At 45.1% G+C, this 20,184-nt stretch overlaps 1 protein-coding gene across 5 annotated transcripts in view; it reads right to left on the bottom strand.

Moving 5' to 3' along the window:
- The window catches only part of Alg1 (ALG1 chitobiosyldiphosphodolichol beta-mannosyltransferase), a 28,941-nt gene that overhangs the window by 707 nt on the left and 8,050 nt on the right, over positions 1-20,184 (bottom strand). Inside the window, exons 2-13 of one of the 5 annotated variants that reach the window (XM_087203012.1) lie at positions 10,457-10,748; positions 9,715-9,792; positions 9,500-9,603; positions 7,843-7,991; positions 6,857-6,946; positions 6,423-6,533; positions 5,043-5,164; positions 4,875-4,913; positions 4,517-4,576; positions 3,525-3,635; positions 1,989-2,103; positions 759-834 (exon numbers count right to left, since the gene is read on the bottom strand). In XM_087203012.1, the coding sequence (XP_087059138.1) occupies positions 759-834; positions 1,989-2,103; positions 3,525-3,635; positions 4,517-4,576; positions 4,875-4,913; positions 5,043-5,164; positions 6,423-6,533; positions 6,857-6,946; positions 7,843-7,991; positions 9,500-9,603; positions 9,715-9,792; positions 10,457-10,664 (1,263 nt within the window). In that variant the 5' untranslated portion in view covers positions 10,665-10,748. The remainder of the gene's footprint in view (positions 1-758; positions 835-1,988; positions 2,104-3,524; positions 3,636-4,516; positions 4,577-4,874; positions 4,914-5,042; positions 5,165-6,422; positions 6,534-6,856; positions 6,947-7,842; positions 7,992-9,499; positions 9,604-9,714; positions 9,793-10,456; positions 10,749-20,184) is intronic. The other 4 variants (XM_021244428.2, XM_021244427.2, XM_004864844.4 and 1 more) reach the window with 4 other exon arrangements.

Below are 20,184 nucleotides of genomic sequence, written 5' to 3'. Positions count from 1 at the left end.
GCCTGGCTGACAGCTCTGGCCACAGGATGCACACCCAGTAACACCCACTCCAAGTCCCCACTGCCTTCCTGGGCCTTCTAAGGAGCTTGTCTTCTAGTTTCCCATACCCTGTGCCCTGGAGTGCACCTGGCCTCGGCCTGTTCTTGCACCCACCAGCACCTTCCACCAGGAAGGAGCAGGCCATGTCTGGGCTTTGCCAAACTGTCTACATTAGGATTAGCAAACTATAGCCCACCAGCCAAATCCAGCCACCCTGTCGTGGTAAGTAAAGTACTGTTGGAACCTAGCCCCTTCACTAAACAGCAGACAGCTGCTTCCACGTAATAGTGGAGTGAATGGCTCTCAGAGATGCAGCACAAAGCCTGAAATGTCTTCTACCTGGACCTTTACAAAAAATGTCTGCAGATCTTTCAACTTTCCAGAATGCAGTGTGTTAATTTTTGTAACAAAAAAGTATGCTCTGTAGAATCCTACCCTCTCCCAAGGCCAGTCTGCAAAGCTCCATTCTACAATCCTGCTCACTCCCTAAGTGGCAACACATCCAACTTTTGTGTGGTGTCAACTCCAGGGCCTGTCCTGACCCTCCTGCACCCACTGGCTGCATATATGGCAGCCCACAGCACGAGAGCCCACCTCTGGGGCTTCTGCTCCCTCCCTGCCTCCCTCTGCTTTTCCTCCAGACCAGAACTCCACCATCCCACAGGAGTGGGAGCAGGGAGCTGACTCTACACCCTCCAAAGCATGGGCAGGCATGTTACCTGCAGCTGAGACGCCAGTTCCTCTGCGTCCTCAAAGACCAGGCCATTTTCTCCATGCTTCACTAGCTCATGTAAACTGCAGAGAGAAGCAAGGGAGGCCTGAGAGACATCCAAGAGGATCCCGGGCCCTGTGGTACCTAGCTAGGCCCCTGGCTCCCCACCGCACTCAAGTTGGAGGCTGAGGTCAGGCACCCTAGATTTGGCTCAGTGAGACTGTCCTGAGATCTAGGGTTTCTGTAAGAAAGGGCCTGGAAAGAGAGATGTCACCATGCCACCCCAATCTGAAGGGGGCCCTCAGGAGAATCTGGCCCTGATGTGCCATTCACTCTTCAAGGACAACATACTCCAGAATCATTTCTGCATCTTTTTCCTACTCCATGCCCTGAGCCAGGCCAAGGCAGGCCCCTGGAAATTACTTTCTAGGGTTACCAGCAGGTTGACCCCTGAACTCAGCTCACACCAGGGTCTAACATCTTCCATCCAGTGGTGGGTCTCTGAGCAGGTGGGTACACGGCCCATGGGGGCCGCCGCTTTCAGAACCTCATCTGCCACCACCCTTTCCAATACCAAGAGAGACTCAGTCACAGAACTACACTCCTCTAATTGATCCCAACCCAGCTACACAAGCTCAGCTAAAAGGGATGTGGGTGAGAGGAAACCACATACGCTGCACAGCAAATCCAGCCATCATTCTCTTTTATGAGCACAAGAGAGGTTCGTGTTTAACACATGTATGTTTCTATTCACGAGCCAACTACAGGTGTTCCTCAGTATCCATGGGGACCCCCTGATGTTCCTGTTCCTTACATAAAATATATCTGCATACAACCTATGCATGTCCCTCCCTAACCCTTAAATCCTTTCTAGATGATGCATGATACCTAATGTGATGTAAATGCAATGTAAACAGTTTAATGCTGTACTGTTTTGGAAACAAGGACAAGAGAAAAGTCTGCAGGTTCAGAACAGCTGTAACCCCCATAGGTCTGGCTATGCTTCTGATCCCCAGTTGGTTGAAGCCATGGATCAGGTAAACCACAGATAAGGAAGATGGTCTTTCCATGGGGCTCAGCCCAACCACAGCAACCACAAGGGCCCTGACCCTCAGCCACCCTCCACTACCCAGAAGGCAGCACCCTGCTGGGGCGTCTCCCAAAGCTCTAGCTGCGCTGCCCCCCTGGGCTGCTGATCTGAGAACCTGACCAAAGGAAGGCCCAGGCCCACACCTACCATTTGAAGTTCACAGCACACACAGGCAAGCAGCACCCGAACATGTCCACCACCTTCATGGGCAGGTCCAGGCCGCTGGAGGACTTGTGCAGACAGACCCCCAGGTCCGCTGAGCCTGGGGGCCAGGGGTGGGTGGTGAGGGCACTGGGAACACTTGCCCCTTCGGCCCTGCAGCAACTCCTCCCTCAGGGAGTGGAAATCACAGAACATCCCCAACCAACAACATACCCACCTGACAACATACCCAAATGCAAGTGGCCAGGCAGGTGGGAGGGCAAAGAGACAGTGGTGCTGCCCACCCACCACCAACCATTCGGCCCTATCAGAAAATGCCTCTAGTGGGCCAGGGATTTAGCTCAGTGGTTCCATCGCTTGCCTTGCAAGCACAAGGACCGGAGTTCGATCCCTGGTACCAAGAAAACAAAAACAAACAAACAAAAAAGAAAATGCCTCTATTTTTATTCAAGTTGACTCACTTTGGGGGGGGGGGGGCGGTTACCGGGGATTAAGCCCAAGGGCTCTCTACTACGGAGCTATATCCCCAGCCCCTTATTTTTTTAGACAAGGTCTAAGTTTCCCAGATGGAACTCAAACTTGGGATCCTTCTGCCTCAGCCTCCCTAAATGCTGGGACTACACGTATATATGCACCCCTACACCCAGCTTCAAGGTGACTTACTTTTTCTTTTAGCCACAATTTATTTTAAAAGAGCTAGGGATGAAGCTCAGTGATAGAGCACTTGCCTAGCATGCACAAAGCCCTGTGTACCACCCACCCCCAAAAAAAATTTCTGTCAAGGTGATAAAGACATTTGGACAGAGGGAGTGATGATCACACAGCTCTGTGAGTGTAATGAATACCACTGAGTATACACTTAAAGTGGCTAAGATGAAAATTTTGTTGTATGTTTAACTGCAATAATTTTTAAAGAAGAACTCTGGATAAAAAGCATAACGAAAAAAATTTTTTAAAGAAATAGCAGATCCAACAAAAATCGGACTTCCATGTGAAAATCATCCCAAATCACAAACCCAGCACTGTAGTGAGCCGCACTCTGGCTGCTGGAAGAGGAGACATCTGGGACACAGCAGCACTAAGCCTGCCCGACTCCCGCCAGAGACGAGGCAGAGGCAGGAGAGGGCCACTCCCTAGGAGATGAGCCAGGCCTCCACAGATGGAGCACCTGGGCTGAAGCGGGGTGTGGAGGCCCAGAGGTCTTGGCCGTCTCACAACCCTCCAGCAAACAGCCTGGGGCCACAGGCAGGGAGGGTCAGCACCCTGGGAAACGGGCTCAGGACCTCAACCCAAGGGTCCTGGCACGCTGCCGCCGCTGGCCTCCAAGCTGGGGCACAGTCAGCTGGAGGCCCTGAACTGCAAATAGCTTTTACACTTCTAATAGTTATAAAGAAAACCAAAGACCACGCCACAGCAGCATGCAAAGCCCGTACCATCTGGCCCTTCTTAGAAAAAGCGTGTCGACTGCCCTGGGCCCATCTAAATACAGACACCTCTGCCTCCCAGATGCAGCCCCCTCACCTAGAAGCAGGGGGTAGTCCTCAGCCTCCAGCCATGGTGTGCAGACCTGGATGCGCTGGAAATGCTTCTGGCTGATGAGGTGGATGTAATGTTCCTTCAGAGGCCCTTTGCCTTCACAGAGGAAAGCAGTCACTGCACTGAACTCTGCCACACGGCTGGCCCCAGACACTCCCTATGGAACACAGCAGCCACCTCCCAGGAGCCCCACCCTTGGCATTCCTAGTCAGGCTCCCTTCCAAAGACCACCTGAGAAGCCCGAGACCCCACAAGGTATGCCGCTGATTGCAAAGCCACAGCCCTGCCACATGCAGCCAGGCAGCCTCAGGCTGCAAACAGGACCACATAAACGCTGGAGTGCCAACCAGGACACTGCCAAGTGCAGGGGACACAGGCTTGCCCTCTTTTCACCAGGGCCCCAGGAAGCACTGCATGTACAGTGGACCCCAAGCCTATCCTGGGGACCCAGGGTCAGGAGGATGGGGGTGGGCAGGACAGGGCAGCTGGCCCAGCCCTCCTGCTTCTCTTTCACCCTGTGGCTACAGAAGCAGTTTTATGTGGAACTGAGGGCTCTTTGCTTTTAAAACTACAGCGATGTGGGAAAACCACTGAGAAAGTGGAAAGCTTGGTATATGTGAGGTTGTGCTATCCGAGATTCCAATCCAGACTCCATGCCCCACCATAAGGAGGCCTGATTCACGCCCTGCCATAAGGAGCCTCCTCTTTCAAGGAGCTGGGGATGTAGCTTAACGGTATAGCACTTGCCCATCACTTGCAAGGCCCTAGGTTCCATCCCCAACACTGTGTAAAACCTATCCCAGAGTTGGTGTGGGGATTGATGAGTTGCTACCATGTGGAAGGCTCTCAGTCGAGGCTGCCCCCACCCCCTCCACAGTCTCCACCTGAATACAGATGTTGAGGGTCCCCCACCTAAATACAGGGGGTCAAGGGTTCCTCCCACCTGAATAAAGGAGGTTGAGAATGTTAAGCAGTACCTGTTATCACACAGACTAAAGAAGGAAGGCTGTCTCCGTCGGATGCCCATTGTTCAAACTCTGTTTTAAAAATAAAATAAAGACATGCTACCCAGGATTCTCTTAGGTGGGGGACAGGGTGCTCCCATGAGGAGACCGCCAGCCTGAGATGCTCTTTACTTGTAGGACCTCGCCACTCAATCACCCAGATGGGAACACAGCTCTGCATCCCACCCACCAGGCCTTCGCTGTCCTCGGGCTGGTCCACCTGTGGCCCCAGGATCAGGAGCACACTATAGACAAAACACACCCTATAAGACCAGGCGAGCTCACTGCTCAGCCCAACAGGCCCATAGTTCAGACCCAGCCACACACCTACTTTCCAATGCCGCCAGCAGGATAGAGAAGTCCTCATCCTCTGCAAGAAGAGAAGTGAGCTTCACAGCCTGTTTCCAGGGCACCTCCTTCCCAGCTCCCAGACCACCCCATTCTCCAGGGCAACAAGAACACAGCTTCCCTAAGGTCCCCAGTGTAGTAGGGAGCAGACCTGTCCAGCTCGTGCTGCTGACCAGCAGCGCTGGCCGCCCGCAAAGATGCGTCACCAGCCTGGTCTGAGCATCCTTCTCCGTGAAGGCTGACCTCTCTGTGGCTGGGTCTGAGGGTTCCGAGCTACAGTGGCAGAGAAAATAAAATGTCCCTCCAAGAAACACCTTGAGACTCTAATGTTAAGTGAAATAAATCAGCTACCCAAGCTTAAATATCGCAGTTTCTCTTACATAAGAAACCCAAAGTATAAACAAAGAACAAAATAAAAGACAGATAATAGGAAACAGGGAGACAGAGCGTTTGTAAATGGCAATGGGATGAAGAGATGGAGGGAGAGAAGAGAGGGAGTGAAGGGTAAAGGGAAGTAAAAAGAATAAAGATGTGTTACGTACAGGTACCAACACCTCATGATGCATGTAATCATTATGTACTGCAAACACGGACTAATAAAAATAAAAATTTAAAAATAATAGTGTCCCCCCAAAGTTCTGTTTTCACCTTTTGCAAGGCGGCTGGATCACCAGGGTGCTATACTCATAGTTCATAGCTAAGTGTGCAGTGCGCAGCCTGGTTGGAAGAGGTGAGTCACAGGGTGGGGGCTCCCTCCTCCCCTCCTCAGCTCCTCCATTCCCCCTCTGCTTCCCGGCTACTAAGGGTAGAGCAGTGTTCCTCCACCATGCCCTTCTGCCACAATGTTCCGGAAACCATGAGCCAAGTAAAATCTCTTCTCCTTTAAACTGCAGGCATCAGGTCATGCCTCAGTGATGAGAAAGCCAACACAGCCACCTCCCACCATGGACTCCCAAGGTTGGGGCACCAGGCCATGTCAGCACCCCGCCAACTCTTCCAAACAATCATCTGTTTCCATGTGCTGAGGTCACACAGCAAACAAGCCACTTGGTGTGCACCCCACCCCCACCCCCACACAGGGCCCACTGCTCTATCCTTATCATCAGGATGTGGGTTACAGAAGGACCCAGACAGGATGCGTAGAGGGCGGCAGTGGATCCTCTCCTTAGCCCGAGACACACCTTGAGGACACAAAGGTCACAGACCCTGCCACAGGCACAGGAACCTCTGGTGGGGGGCCAGGGGGGACAAGGGAGCACAGGGCTCAGCAAATCCTTCCTTAAAGGGCCAGAGAGTGATGACTTTAGGCTTTGCAGGACAGATGGTCTCTGCTGCAAAACCCAGCTGCGCTGCTGTAGGCCACAGACACGAGAGAGACTGAGCTGTGTTCCAACAAAACTACAGAAACAGGCAGGGCTGCAGCCTTAGTTTGCCACCTCCTGGATTAGTGTGTCCCCAAGTCTGCAGGGAGAGACAGGAGAGACCAGGATAGCATGGGCATGAGAAAAGGCAGCTGAGGATGAAGACGCACCAGCCCATAAACAGAGAATGGGTGCGACCCAGCTTCATGAAGAGCTCATGCTGCAGGTCCAGGGGCGTCTCCTTAAAGAAAGATGCTGGCTTGTCATAGACAGTCACAGCCCTGCAATGAGATGGGGGTGGGGTGGGGAAGCCTTAGGAAGAGAGGACCCAGAAAGACAAGGGCACTTGCAGAATCCCAATGACAACAAAACCTTTAGAATTACTTGGGAAAGCACACAGAGGTTCTACCAGCAAACTGCCCAGCAAAGACTCCACTCCCCATCACCCCTACCTCCCTTGGCTTCCCCAAACCAGTGACCATCCCCTGGTCCCTGGGTACTTCCACATGGCTCGCCAATATGGCACAGCGGGCACTGCCGCTCTCAACCAACCCTGGGGTCCCACTCCACCCTCAAGACAGCAAGTGTCCTGGGCCCCCCACACCTGATGCACCAGTTCTCCGCCAGGTCCTCCCGCATAGCATTGGTCACACATAGGTTCAGGTGGGACAACCGCCCGAAGAATTTCTCATACCTGCAAAGACATATCGGGGTCACCACAGAGTCCTGGTTGGGCCTCCGATGCCACCATGCCATCCACATGCCTTGATGCTCCTCAACCCAGGAGGGGTTGCAGAGCTGGAATCACCCAACCTGCCAGAGTTCTCACTCCCTAAGTCTCTCCGCACCTTACTTTTTCCACACCTTCCTCATGTCGTGTCACTTTTCAGCTTAAACGGAGTTACTTTAAAAGGAAGCTGCATACACGGCAGGAGTGAGATCCAGCCTTTTGTACAATAAAAAGGAAAAAATATGACAAAGGCTGCATATCTGAACCTCAGCTGCCCTGTGCTATCACAGTGGAGGTCGTGCTTGCTCTCAGTGTATACAAAGAAGTGTAGTAAATGTCAGAGAGGTGTGAGACACATGCTGGCTCCAAACCAAGGCTGGAGCCCTGGTCTTAGGGGTAGAAAGGGAAGAGAAATTCAAGAGTACCTAATCCCACTAGACTAGCACAGCCTCTTCTTCCCTACAGAGGCAGAGAGAGCTCTGGAATAGGATGGTTGGGTGAATCCTCTTATTGCCTCCATGCCAAGAGGCAGCATCACTCTCTTCCCAGCTTTCCTGACTGGGAGGCAGTGGGAAATGAATGGGACAGATACATAAAGGGTCTGGCCTGAGGCCTGTATGCAACAGGAACTCAGGGACTGTTAGGAGCTGCCACAGCTACTGTCACCACCACCAATAAAACAAGGCCCTAGGGGTAAAGGCCACAGCCACTGCCAGCCTTTGGCTGGAAGTGCACACCGAGGCAGACACTACACTCGGGCTCCAAGTAGCTGACAACTCTCCCCACTCCCCTGGCTCCTCGTCCCACTTACCCTGACAGGGTTTTAGGGAGGTACCTCCACCCTCCTCCCAGACTCTCACCACTTGGCCAGCAGGACAATCGGGTGTGTAGCGCCATGCACCAGGGCCATGATGGAGTAACCGTAGTTGTGCCAGTCGATGACCAGTTTGCTCCCACACAGGCAGCCCACCAGCCAGCAGACAGAAATGCTCGGCAGGCCTGGGGGATTCTAGGAGAGAGAAAGGCTTATGCAGAAGAGGAAACTCACACCATAGTCCATAGAAACCTGAGTGAGAACACTTGCCACACACTTGGCAAAGAGACAAGTATCTTTACGGAGCTCTAGATAACCAGCAGGCTGAAGAAAGACCCTCTCTGCCACCAAAGAAAGGTATAAAAACTCAAAAGCAACTGCGCAGGGAATGTAGCTCAGTGGCACCTCATCTGCCTGGCAAGCACAAGGTCCTGAGTTTGATCTTGGGTACCACAAAAAAAATGGAGAAAAAAAGCAACAGAATTAGCCAATAATCAAATTGTCCATAATGAAGGAAATAAACACACGAAACAAAGATATGCTATTTTCCATTACCAGAAGATAAACTTTAAAGCTCAACATCAACGGGCAACGGTAAACATGGCAGAGAAGGAGCACCCTCATTAGGGGGGAACAGCTGGGCCCAACCCTATTCTAAGGCTAGCCAGTATCCTACCCCAACATTTTAAAAGTGCATAAATTTTCACCAAACAATTCTACAGCCAGCAATTTATCTCAAGGAAAAAAGTGAACTATGACACTGATGTATATTTATTATACTGTCAGCTGCACTAGTTGTAAAGGTTAAAAAAACAAAGAAAAACAGGTAGAGTGTTATCCTAGCATACAAGAGGTACAAGCACCAAAAATAAAACCAAAAAGGTCAGGAAGATTTTGAGTATCTGTCAAGATGAAACTAAATAAGCTCCATTACATGTTGGAACTCAGTGTAGCCCACTAAAAGATGCTTCTAGATGTTAAAAACTGCCGGGTGTGGTGGCGCATGCCTGTAATCCCAGCATCCCGGAGGCTGAGGCAGGAGGATCACCGGGAGTTTGAGGCCAGCCTGGGCTACATAGTGAGTTTAGGGCCAGCCTGAATTACAGAGGGAGACCCTGCCTCAAAAAACAAAACAAAACAAAAAAACAAAACAAAAAAAAACTGGTGAAGGTTAAAAGCTTAACCTTCTAGAACCAGACTACCTAGATTCAAATCTTGACTCTACCACTTCTTGGCTGTGTGATGATGGGCCACTTATAGAACCTCTCTGGGTCCAGGTTTTGCCATCTCAAAAGCACAAGGACTATAAGAACCTACTCTTAGCATTCTTGACAGGACTGATGAGGTGATACATGTAAAACACTTAGACAAGTACTAAGTGCAAAGTAAGACTCCATCTGTAATGACACAGAAAAACACTATGAATGGGGACCATAAATAGTATGGACACAAACTACAGGCCTCTACTCGTAAGGTCCTACTCATGACTGTAAAAGTTTATTCACAGACATGATTATGCAATTTATTTATCAATTTGTGCATATTTTATGTGTGTGGTACTGGGAATCAAACCCAGCACCTCATGAATGTTAACTATATGGTCTACCACCACCCAGGCCAATTTGTGAATTTATAAAAGGCTGGAAAGTAAAGAAAACTGTTAACAGAGGTTCTCAGAGAGGGAAGCAGGGGCTGACACATACCTGGAGAAAGATGTAGGCTGCTGGCTCCCTCCACATCAACTTCCAGAGCAAGTACACTGCTTGAAACACAACTTTGACCCCATATCGGAGAACCCGGGGCCCAACTACAAGACAGAAAACACTTATCACTACCAAAGAAGCTCCTAGCAATCTGCCCATTTTCCCACAAACAACCCAAACTGAGTCAGAGGATTCTGGAGTTGACTTCCTCCTACCTGCAAGACCCTGAAGTTCTGTCAGTTTCACGACCTGAATTTTGTCACTCTCCAAGAGCTCACTGTGGGGTTTGGAGTCTGTGAATTAAATGTAAACATGCCCTTTAATGTAGTAGATGGAGCAATCTAAAGTCAGATAATTCCACAATCCTAGGCTGAATAGTGGAAAGTGTTTTTGGAAAATGAGACTTCAAAAATCTCTCTGTTCATGAGTAGCCAGAGAACGAGGCTAATTTTTGTCCATACTATACTAGAATGCTCACAGAGGGAGAGCTCAAATCGTATCCAATACCTGTATTCAACCCACACCTGGTATAAAGTAGGAACTCAAACTGACCTAGACTCTACAGAATAATGGAATTTTCCCACCACTGGGACATGCCTAGGATGTCCCACTCCAACATCATCCTGGGATAGCAGACACTGGGAGCAAAGGCAACCAGTGCTGTTCCCACTGTTCCCTGTGATGGACGTGAGTTGTCCACCAAGCCATCAACTTGGACCAAAATGAACAAGCAGACACTACTGCCTGCACACGGGTAGAGGTGAAAGAGCCCTAGTCTCCACCGAGGAATGAGGACTGGCAGAAGTTAGGTTGCCTGTCAGCTCAGACATTCTGACAAGGGTAGCTGCACACTGATGCGGTTACCAGACTCTTCCAATCTCAGTCTTTTCACCTCCTAGAATTAAGCCAAGGGTCAGCACTCGGAGAGGCCTCCCTCCCAGGCTCTGGGGTACTCACTGCAGAACCCCAGAAGGGTCACGGAGAACCCCGACTTAACCAAGGACAGCGCGTGGTACTGCATACGGGGGCTGCGGCCCACGTCGCCCAACACCACGACCACCACGTGCCGAGCCGCGAGCCCACGATGCCAGCGCTTCCACCAGCCCAGCAGCAGTAGCGGTAGAAACAGAGACAGCAGCAGGAAAGCCACACAGGACGCCACCATCTTGGTCGGCCAGGGGCAGTCACGTGATCAGACACGGTATCCGGGCGCGCTCTGCGCAGTCGCAGACCGAGGCTATGCAGGGATCTGTGGGGAGGAAGGCGGGGGCGGGGAGGCGGTTCCCTAAGTAGGGTCAGAAGAGCTGAGGAGGAGTCCGTGGGAGGCAAGAATTCGTAGGTTATACACACTTACGAGGTTCCCTAAACTGTGTACTTCCGGTATTAAAGTAAAACTGTTTCTTTACTGGGATTTAGGAACTTCTTTCAGAGTTCTAACATAATTTCAAAATACGGTGAGACAAGAATTTTGACCTATCTCTGCCAGGTGTGGTGGTGGTTCACTCAGGTAATCCCAGCTTTCTAGGAGGCTGAGGTAGGAAGATCACAAGTTCCAGCACACCCTCGGCAATTTAGCAACTTAGGGAGACTCTGAGTTTTTTTAAAAATTGTTTTTAAATAGCGGGAGATAGAGCTCAATGTGAACACCTTAGATTCTACCCCCAGTGCTGCCAATTATCATTATTATTATTATTATCATTATTATTATTTTGACAAGTCTCCTAATGGTAATGTTGAGAAAGGAAGCGAAGCCAGACGTGGAAAAGTACAAGCTGCAGGGTTCATTTGTACAAATGAAAGCTAATTTCACTGTTAGAAGTTAGGACAGGGCCATGGAGGCTGGGAAGGACTAGTCATATTCCATTGAACGTGGGTATGTTCCATATGGGAAAATAGACAAAATATTAGGGAAGAGAAAGTAAGCTTGGAGGTCCAAAAGACCCAGGGAGAAAGTGCAGACCTGGCAGCAGCTTCAGGGATTCCCACAGTCACTGGGTGAGAGACCTCCATAGGAAACGGCCCTGGAGGAGTTGCAAGCAAGACATAGATCCCCTAAGATGTTTAAATTCAGCCCAGGAAGGACATTGGCCCTGCACTCCCTAGTGAAAAACCAGGCCTGGCAAGTGTTGACCTTCAGTCCAACAGTCTCCTTGAACCTCCACCCCGAAGCCTACATCCAGCAAAGACCAGAGGGCTGATTGCTTTTCCCTGTCTGCCAGTGTGAACAAGGACACACCTCATCTTGGACGGTTTCCACAGCCTGGGGCAAAAGGACAGAGGGGTGTCTGAAGCAGGGAGGGCATCTCACAAACCCACAGGCCCTAAAGCTAGGTGGACAAAATTGTAATTTGCTGGATTCCAAGACTGCATATCCTGGAAAGACACAACTCATTTAAAAACACAGGAATTTTTTTACTTTTTAAAAAGTTTCTTTCTTTCCTTCATTGGCTAGGGGCAGGGCGGTTGAGGTTTTTCTCCCTTTTATTTTTTTTCTCTTTTTCTTTGCCCCTTATACCTTTTTTCTTCTTTTCTTTACTTTGGTGTTTTTCTTTTTTTCTTCTTTTCCATCTCCATTCTTTGACAGTTTTATAATACTGTCAGTTTATCTTTAAACCTCAATAGGATCCCTGTATCTCATTTTTCTCTCATCTTACATTGATAAATTTTCCAAACTTTAATTTTCTCATTCTCTGGTTCCCAACCCCCTCATCCTTTACTAGTATATTAAGCTTTATGAATCTTTAAATAGCTAGTTAACTCTATGCTATGCTGAATACTGTTCTATTGTTAGTGAAAGTTGTTCCATTTAGTAGATATTTACTGTAGGTCAATATTTGCTTTGTCTTAGGGATTATACCATAAATATAAATCTTTTTGATGGTTAAAGGTGGTAATTATTGGTTCATAGGTGTCATGGCTTGTATCTAGATGTCCCCCCAAAGCCTCATGCAGTCATAGGTGGGGCTTTTCATAGGTTGCTGGATCTAGAGTGTGTGGTGATGCTGAGATTAAGGATGTGATGCTGGGATTGATTCATAGTGTGGTGTGAAGATTAAGGGCACCCCACCCTGGGTGTGCCCCACCCTGAGTGGGCCTTTAGGGCAGGTATAAGGAACAATATAAGGAACCGAAAGAGGGCTGCTATTGTAGCTTGCTGCTTGCTGCTTTTGCTGCTTTCTGCCTGGCATGAATGGTTTCTCCTCTGTGATGCCCTTCTGCCATGCCACCCTGCCTTGGAGCCAGATGACTGGACTGAAACTTCTACAAACTGTGAGCCAAAATAAATCTTTCCTCCTTTAACTTTGGGTTTCAGGTATTTTGTCTTAGTGATGAGAGAAGTGACTAAGACAATAGGGTGGGAGAATATCCAGTTTGTCTTTGACACTATTATTGTTGCTGATTTTACTACTGTAGCCAAGGTGACATAGTTATTGCTATTAACTGATTTTTTTCTATATACCAATATCTGGGTTGCCTTTGTGTCATTAACAATATTGTGGCCTTAGATTAGAAGATGTAGACATAACTCCAGACATACTCAGCCAGCTCATCTTTGACATAGGAGCCAACCACCCTTACAGGAGGAAAGATAGTGTCTTTAATAAGTGATGCTGGAAAAACTGGATTTCAACCTGCCACAGATTAAAACCAGACCCCTATCTTTTACCATGCACTAAACTAAAATCTAAATGGGTTAAAGATCTAAATATTAAAACAGAAACACTAAACTTGCTGGAAGATAGGTTAGGTAGAACTCTTGAAGACATTGCATAGGAAAATACTTTATGAACAAAACCTCAGTCACACGTGAACTAACACAGAGAACCAACAACTGGGATCTCATCTTATTAAAAAGCTTCTGCACTGCAAGATAAACCACCAATAGAGCTAAGAGATAACCTACAATGTGGGAAAAATTTTACCAGCTGTTCCTCAGACAAGGGACTACTATCTAGAATATATAAAGAATTTTTAAAAATCAGACCCCCCCCTCAAATTTAAAGACCCAATTCAAAAATGGGCATGTGAAATGAACAGGCATTTCTCAGACAAAGAAGTAAAAGCAGCAAATAAACATATGACAAAATGTTAAACATCACTGGTCATTTGAGAGATGCAGATGAAAACAACACTGAGATTCCACCTCACTCCAGAAAGAATGGCTGCTATCAAGAAATCAACCAATAACAAATGCTGGCACGGTTGTGGGGAGAAAGGAACCCTTCTCCATTGTTGGTGGGAGTGTATACTGGTGCAACCACTGTGGAAATCAGTATGGAGATACCTCAAAAAACTAGGATTAGAGGTCCCATTTGACCCAGCTCTTCCCCTGCTGGGTATCTTCCCAAAAGAATTAAAAGAATCATACCTCAGCAATAAGTGCACACCCATGTTTATAGTGGCACAGTTTGTCATAGCTAAAACTTGAAAACAGCCCAATTGCCCATTAACTGGAGACTGGATAAAGAAAATGTGGGTTTTTTTATAAAATGGAGTACTACTCAGTCATAAAAAAGTGGGAAACTAGGGTCATTTAGAGCTAAATGGATGCACATTGAGGCCGTACTCTTAAGTGAAATAAATGGGACACACGTGTAAATACCAAATAGTTTCTCTGGTGTGAGAAGCTGGAAGTGTAAATAAGGATCAAAATGTATAATAGATAATGTGAAACAGGAAGAAAAGGTCTAAAGGGGAAGGGAAATTGTGAGGAGTAGGGGAAAGGAAAAAAGGGAAAGGAAGAAATATGAGAAAAGGAAAAAATGGAAACAAAGTCTTTGTAAATAAGGAGGGGTGGAGGGGTTGAAGGGAGGGCCAGGAAATGGGGAAAAAAATAAGAACCAAGATATATCATGTGAAGGTACAAATTCCCAATGATGAAGTCATCATATTGTATACCTAAAATGTACCAATAAACTTATTGAATAAAAAAAAATTTTTTTAACAATTCTGTGGCCTATTCCAAGAGAACTGGATAGTGAGCCAAATACACTGCAGCCTCCCCTCCCAAATAAATGAAGGTGGTTGGATTCTGGGACAGAGGAAAAGACCTATAGTTAGCCACACTCAGAGCACATCACTGAAGAGCAACCATTGAAGAGGTCTCAGTACTAGCAACAAAGCATTCCAGTATTATCAACCTGCAAACACCAGCACACACAGACAAAAAAATCAAATAAAAACTAGAAGCATAAGAAGACAAGGCAACAAAATGCCTCCGAGACCTCCCAACTCCCCTAAAGCTGATCCATGGGCATCAAAGGGAGGAAATCAAAAGCCACACAGCTGAATCATTCAAAAGAATAACAAAGGAGATTGTAAAAAAAAACAAAACAGATCAATGAGGCACTTGGTGAGCTCAGAGAAGATATAACAAAATAGATAATGGAACTAATATAACGATTAGTGAGTCTGTTGATAACACTAATAAAAAACTAGCTGATCTAAGCAAAATGATGCAAAACATGAATCTCCAGCGTAGAAAAGAATTACACTGCATAAAAAGGAACCAAACAAAAATTCAAGAAATGAAAAATTCTAACAAAAGCATGGGCAGTAGTGACCAGTGTCAGAAGTGTCAGAACTAGAAGACAGGGCTGTTGTCAGTGACCAATTAATGACAAATACCCTAAAAGCAACAAGAGAACATGAAAAACATATCCAAGAGCTGCTAGACGATGCAAAAAAACCCTAAGATTATAGTAAGTCCCCAACTTACGAATGAGTTCCATTCCAGGAGAACATTCATAAGTCAGATTCATTTGTAAGTCTGACAAAGTTTTATATAACTTTGACACAAATATACAGTGTAAAGCATAAAAAACCCAAACACACACACAAAGATACTCTACATAAAATATTTTTATTTTTACAGTTACCTTAAAATGGTAGTACAAGGTTAGGGTTGGGATGAGCTACTTCCGTGATTCATTTGCATCTCCGAATGTTCATAATGCCAGGTCCATTCATATCTGTGAAAGTTCTCAACTAGAATGTTTGTAAATCAAGGACTTACTGTAATTGGATTTAGTGAAAAATTAGAAGATAGCACAAATGGCATTTAAAAACCTGTTTACTAAAATAATTGCAGAAAACTTTCCAAATATGAGAAAAGAACTTAATGTACAGATAACTGAGGCATATAGAATACCAAATAGCCATGATCAAAAAAGAACTTCTCCATGGCACTTCTTAGTCAAAATCCCAGAAGTCTAACACAAGAAAACAAGGTCACTAAATGCTGTCAGAGAAGTTCAATAAATTATTTATACAGGTAAGCCCATTAGAATTACAGCAACTTCTCAACACTGAACTTAAAAGCCAGGAGCACTTAGTGAAGCATTTATCCCGCAAAGCTACCTTTCAAAATTGATGGAGAAATAAGATATTTCCATGACAAAGGGCATCTGAAGAAATTCTTGATCACCAAACCAGCACTCCAAAAATTCTCAAGGATATCCTAGAAAGAAACAAGCAGCTAGCCAGGAACTTAGCTCAGTGGTTTTGCCGCCTGCTGTGCAAGCACAAGGACCCAAGTTCAATCCCCAGTACCAAAAAAAAAAAAAAAAAGGAGAGAAACAACTGTCTAACAATGACAAAATGTCTAATAGAAAGAACATACCAGGAGAAAAAAAAAAGAATGAACATACCAGATAGGGTGAGATGTTAAGTGGAAGAGAAAGGAAGGGAATCAGCAAAAGGAAAAGAATGAAGATTATTAGCAACTACTTCACAAAACTATCTGCCAATAAATTGGAGAATTCAGAAGAAATGGGTAATTCCTAGATATATATGAATTACCAAACATAACCAAAAAATATAAAACCCTGAATACGCCAATAACAGGCAATGAAATTCAAGTAGTAATTTTTTAAAAATTAAATGTTTCTTAATTAAAATTAAGAAAGGGCCAAGTCCAAATGAACTTGATGCTGAATTCTGCAAGAACTTCAAAGAAGATACAGCACTGATACTCCTCAAGCTCTTTATTGAAATTGAAGGGGAAGGAGTACTCCCAAAGTCATTCTGGAAGCTAGCATTACCCTGATTCCAAAACCAGACAAAAATCCAACCAAAACAGGGAATTATAGGTCAATATCTTTAATAAACACAGATGCAAAAATCCTCAACAAGATTCTAGCAAACAGAGTGCAACAAATTATCAAAAAGATTATACATCATGACCAAGTAGGCTTCACCCCAGGGATGCAAGGATGGTTCGGTGTAAGAAATCAATAAATGTAAGGCATCACATAAAGAGAAGCAAGGAAAAATAATCACATGATCATCTCAGTAGATGCAGAAAAAGTTGTTGACAAAACCCAATATCCATTGATGATTTTTTTTGAAAAACCTGAAGAAAATAGATATAGAAAGACCTTATCTCCATCTGATAAAAATCATCTGTGACAAACCTAATGTCAACATCATATTAAATGGGGAGAAACTGAAAGATTTCCACCTAAAATCAGAAACAATACAAGAATGTCCACTATCACCACTCCTGTTCAAAATAGTACTTGAAACATTAGCTAAAGCAATCAGGCAAGAAAAATAGATAAAAGGGATACATGTAGGAAAGGAAGAAGTCAAATTATTTGCAGATGACATGATCCTCTACATAGAAGAACCAAAAAATTAACCAAACGACTCCTACAATTAATAACCAAGTTCAGCAATGTCAGAGGATATAAAATCAACACACAAAAATCCATAACATCCTTATACACCAATAATGAACTCACTGAGAGAGAAATTACAGAATGATGCATTTGGCAGTAATATCCAGATAAATGAAATACATTGGAAGCAAACTAACCAGGGAAGTGAAAGACTTATAAAATGAAAAAACTAAAAAAAAAATGATAAAACTACAATATTCTGAAAAATGAGATCAAAGAAAAGGAAAAATGACATCAGAAAATGAAAACATGTCCCCTGCAGAACCAATAATGTCAAAATGGCCATACTCCCAAAACTGATACACAGATTTAATGCAATCCCAATCAAAATACCAAGAACATCCCTCACGGAACTGGAAAAAACAATCCTAATTCATGTGGAACCAGGAGAGACCCAGAAAAGTAAAAGCAATCCTGGGTAACAAGGGCAAAGCAGGAGGCATCACAATCCTGGATTTCAAGTTATATTACAAAGATACACTGATTTTAAAAAACAACATGATACTGGCACAAAAATAGGCATGTGGATCAGTGGAACAGAATAGCTGATGCAGAAACAACCCCAGGCACATTCAGCTATTTGATCCTTGAAAAAGGGCCAAAAATATACTGGAGGAAATGTACCTCTTTAATAAATGGTGCTGGGAAAACTGGCTATCTATATGATTGAAGAAGATTGAATCTAGATCCATATCCACCACATGTACTAAATTAAAATAAAAATGGATCAAAGATCTAAATGCTAAAATAGAAACAATGACCCTACTTGCATCAGTCAGTGCTTACTAGAGAAACAGATGTAATGCAAGATATACAAATATAGAAGAATTTACAAGATTGGCTTATAAAGGCCACCCATAGACTCAGGTGTGGAAGAGTGCAAAAGGTCTGTCTGCACACTGGAGACCCAAATGACTCAGACTAGTCAGACTAGACCCAAAGGCCTGGAACTAGTGTAGTGTCCCATGCAAGTCCATATCAGAAGGCCAAAGAGTCTGCAATGGAAGGCTGAAGGGTCTGCACCAGAAGGCTGAATAGTCTGTGCTGGAGGCCAAGAGATGCTATCCAAGGTGAAGATAAAGACTAGAGCTCCTCTGAAGAAACAGAAGCAAAGCCCAATTGCACAAGAAATAGTACCAAGAATCAATAAATGGGATCATATCAAATTCAAAGTCTTCTGCACAGCAAAGGAAACAACTGACAGAGTGAAAAGACAACTTACAGAATGGGGGGTAGGTGGAGTTGACAGCAATTCCTCAGACAAGAGAATTAATATCTAAAATATATTTTAAAAACTGAAAAAAATTAACACCCCACAAATAAAAGACCCTATCAAAAATGGGCAAGTGAAATGAATAGACACTTCTCAGAAGAAGAAATATGAATGGCCAATAAACACATAAACAAATGTTCAATTGTTGGCCATTAGAGAAACACAAGTTAAAACAACTGAGATTCCCTTTTATATTGGAAGGAATAGCTATCATCAAGAAATCAAATCATAACAAATGTTGGTGGGGCTTTGGGAAAAAAAAGGAACTCTTCTACATTGTTGCTGGGAATATAAACTAGTACAACCACTATGGAAATCAGTATGGAGATTCCTTGAAAAACTAAAACTAGAAATTCCATTTGAGCAAGCTATTCTTCTAGGTATCTTCCCAAAAGAGTTAAAGACATCATATTACAATGATACATGAATATCCATGTTTATAGCAGCATAATTTTTTTTTGTACCGGGGATCGAACTCAGGTATAGCAGCATAATTTATAATAGCTAGATCACGGAAGCAGCCCATATGTCCATCAACAGATGAATGGCCCCTCTGGACCAAGTGGTACTTAAGAAGTGGCTGTGGTTGATCCTGAGCTTGCAGCAGCTGGGCTGGTGGCTGAGGAGAAGGCAGAAGCATAAAGCCAGCCGTGCACTGCAAGTTGAGATTCAACATGGGTGACTAGAGGCAGAGTCGCATCAGAGGTGCTCAGAGATAGGTCACAGAAGCCAGGAACAGTATCCAAATCACCTAAATAGCTTCAGGGGTAAATACTATCTCTGGAAAAATAAAACTGAAAAACACATCACTGAAAGGCAGTATCTTACTAAAAAGATATCCATGTCAGTTACAAGCTCTCCTCACCCTATTTGACCTCAACCCTCAGCACCAAAAAGGAAAAAAAAGCAAAAAAATAATATATATATATATATATGATTCCAATTATACTGCATATGATTACATTTATATGAAAAGGCTTGACACAAAGTAGATTAGTGGGTGCCACTGCTAGGAAAAGGGGTGGGGACTGACCATCCGTGAGTATGGGGCTTCTTTTGGAGGTGATGGAAACATTCTGGAATTTGACAGTGATGGTTGCCCAACTTTAAGAATGTACTAGATTCCAGAATTCTGGGAGGCTGACCCAAGAGGCCTGCAAGTTTGAGGCTACCCTCCAACTTAGTGATTTAGAGAAACTCTGTTCAGAGCTGTTTTTTTCTTTTTTCTTTTTTTTTTAATCCAAAAGGGCTGGAGATGTAGCTCAGTGCAAAGGGCCCGGGATTCAATCCCCAATACTGTACACACACACAAAAAGAATGTGTTACAAACCATTGCAAAATTTTACACTTTTAATTGGCGGGTTTTTATGGTATTGAAGTGGAAGGAGCTGCCAAACATAACTTGGAATGAATAATTACTGTAGCACATCTGTCCATGAACGTATGTCAGCTTAAAATAGCAATATAGCAGAAATATGTTGTCTTTGTGCTTTGTGTGAGCTATCGCAAAACCCCGCCTGTGTCAACTTGTCCTTGTTTTAAAAAAAACACACGGGCAGTCGTTTCCCCTCAGACAGGGCAGCCTGTTCCCAGAAAGATAAGAGAACAGCCTTGAAATTGTTTATGTAAGCCCCCAACCTTGAAGCTATGGAAAGGTCCCTTGCTGTTTTGCCACACAGCTGTGGAACCGCAACTTGAACTTCTTACTGTGTAAACGGTATATAAAGGAG

Source organism: Heterocephalus glaber, unplaced genomic scaffold, assembly GCF_053883595.1.
Source record: "Heterocephalus glaber isolate CG9 unplaced genomic scaffold, H.glaber_assembly_v1.0 deba00001781, whole genome shotgun sequence".
In the NCBI taxonomy this organism is placed as follows: Eukaryota; Metazoa; Chordata; class Mammalia; order Rodentia; family Bathyergidae; genus Heterocephalus; species Heterocephalus glaber.
Note: the sequence above shows the minus strand (reverse complement) of the source record. Positions and strands in the feature narration are given on the sequence as shown.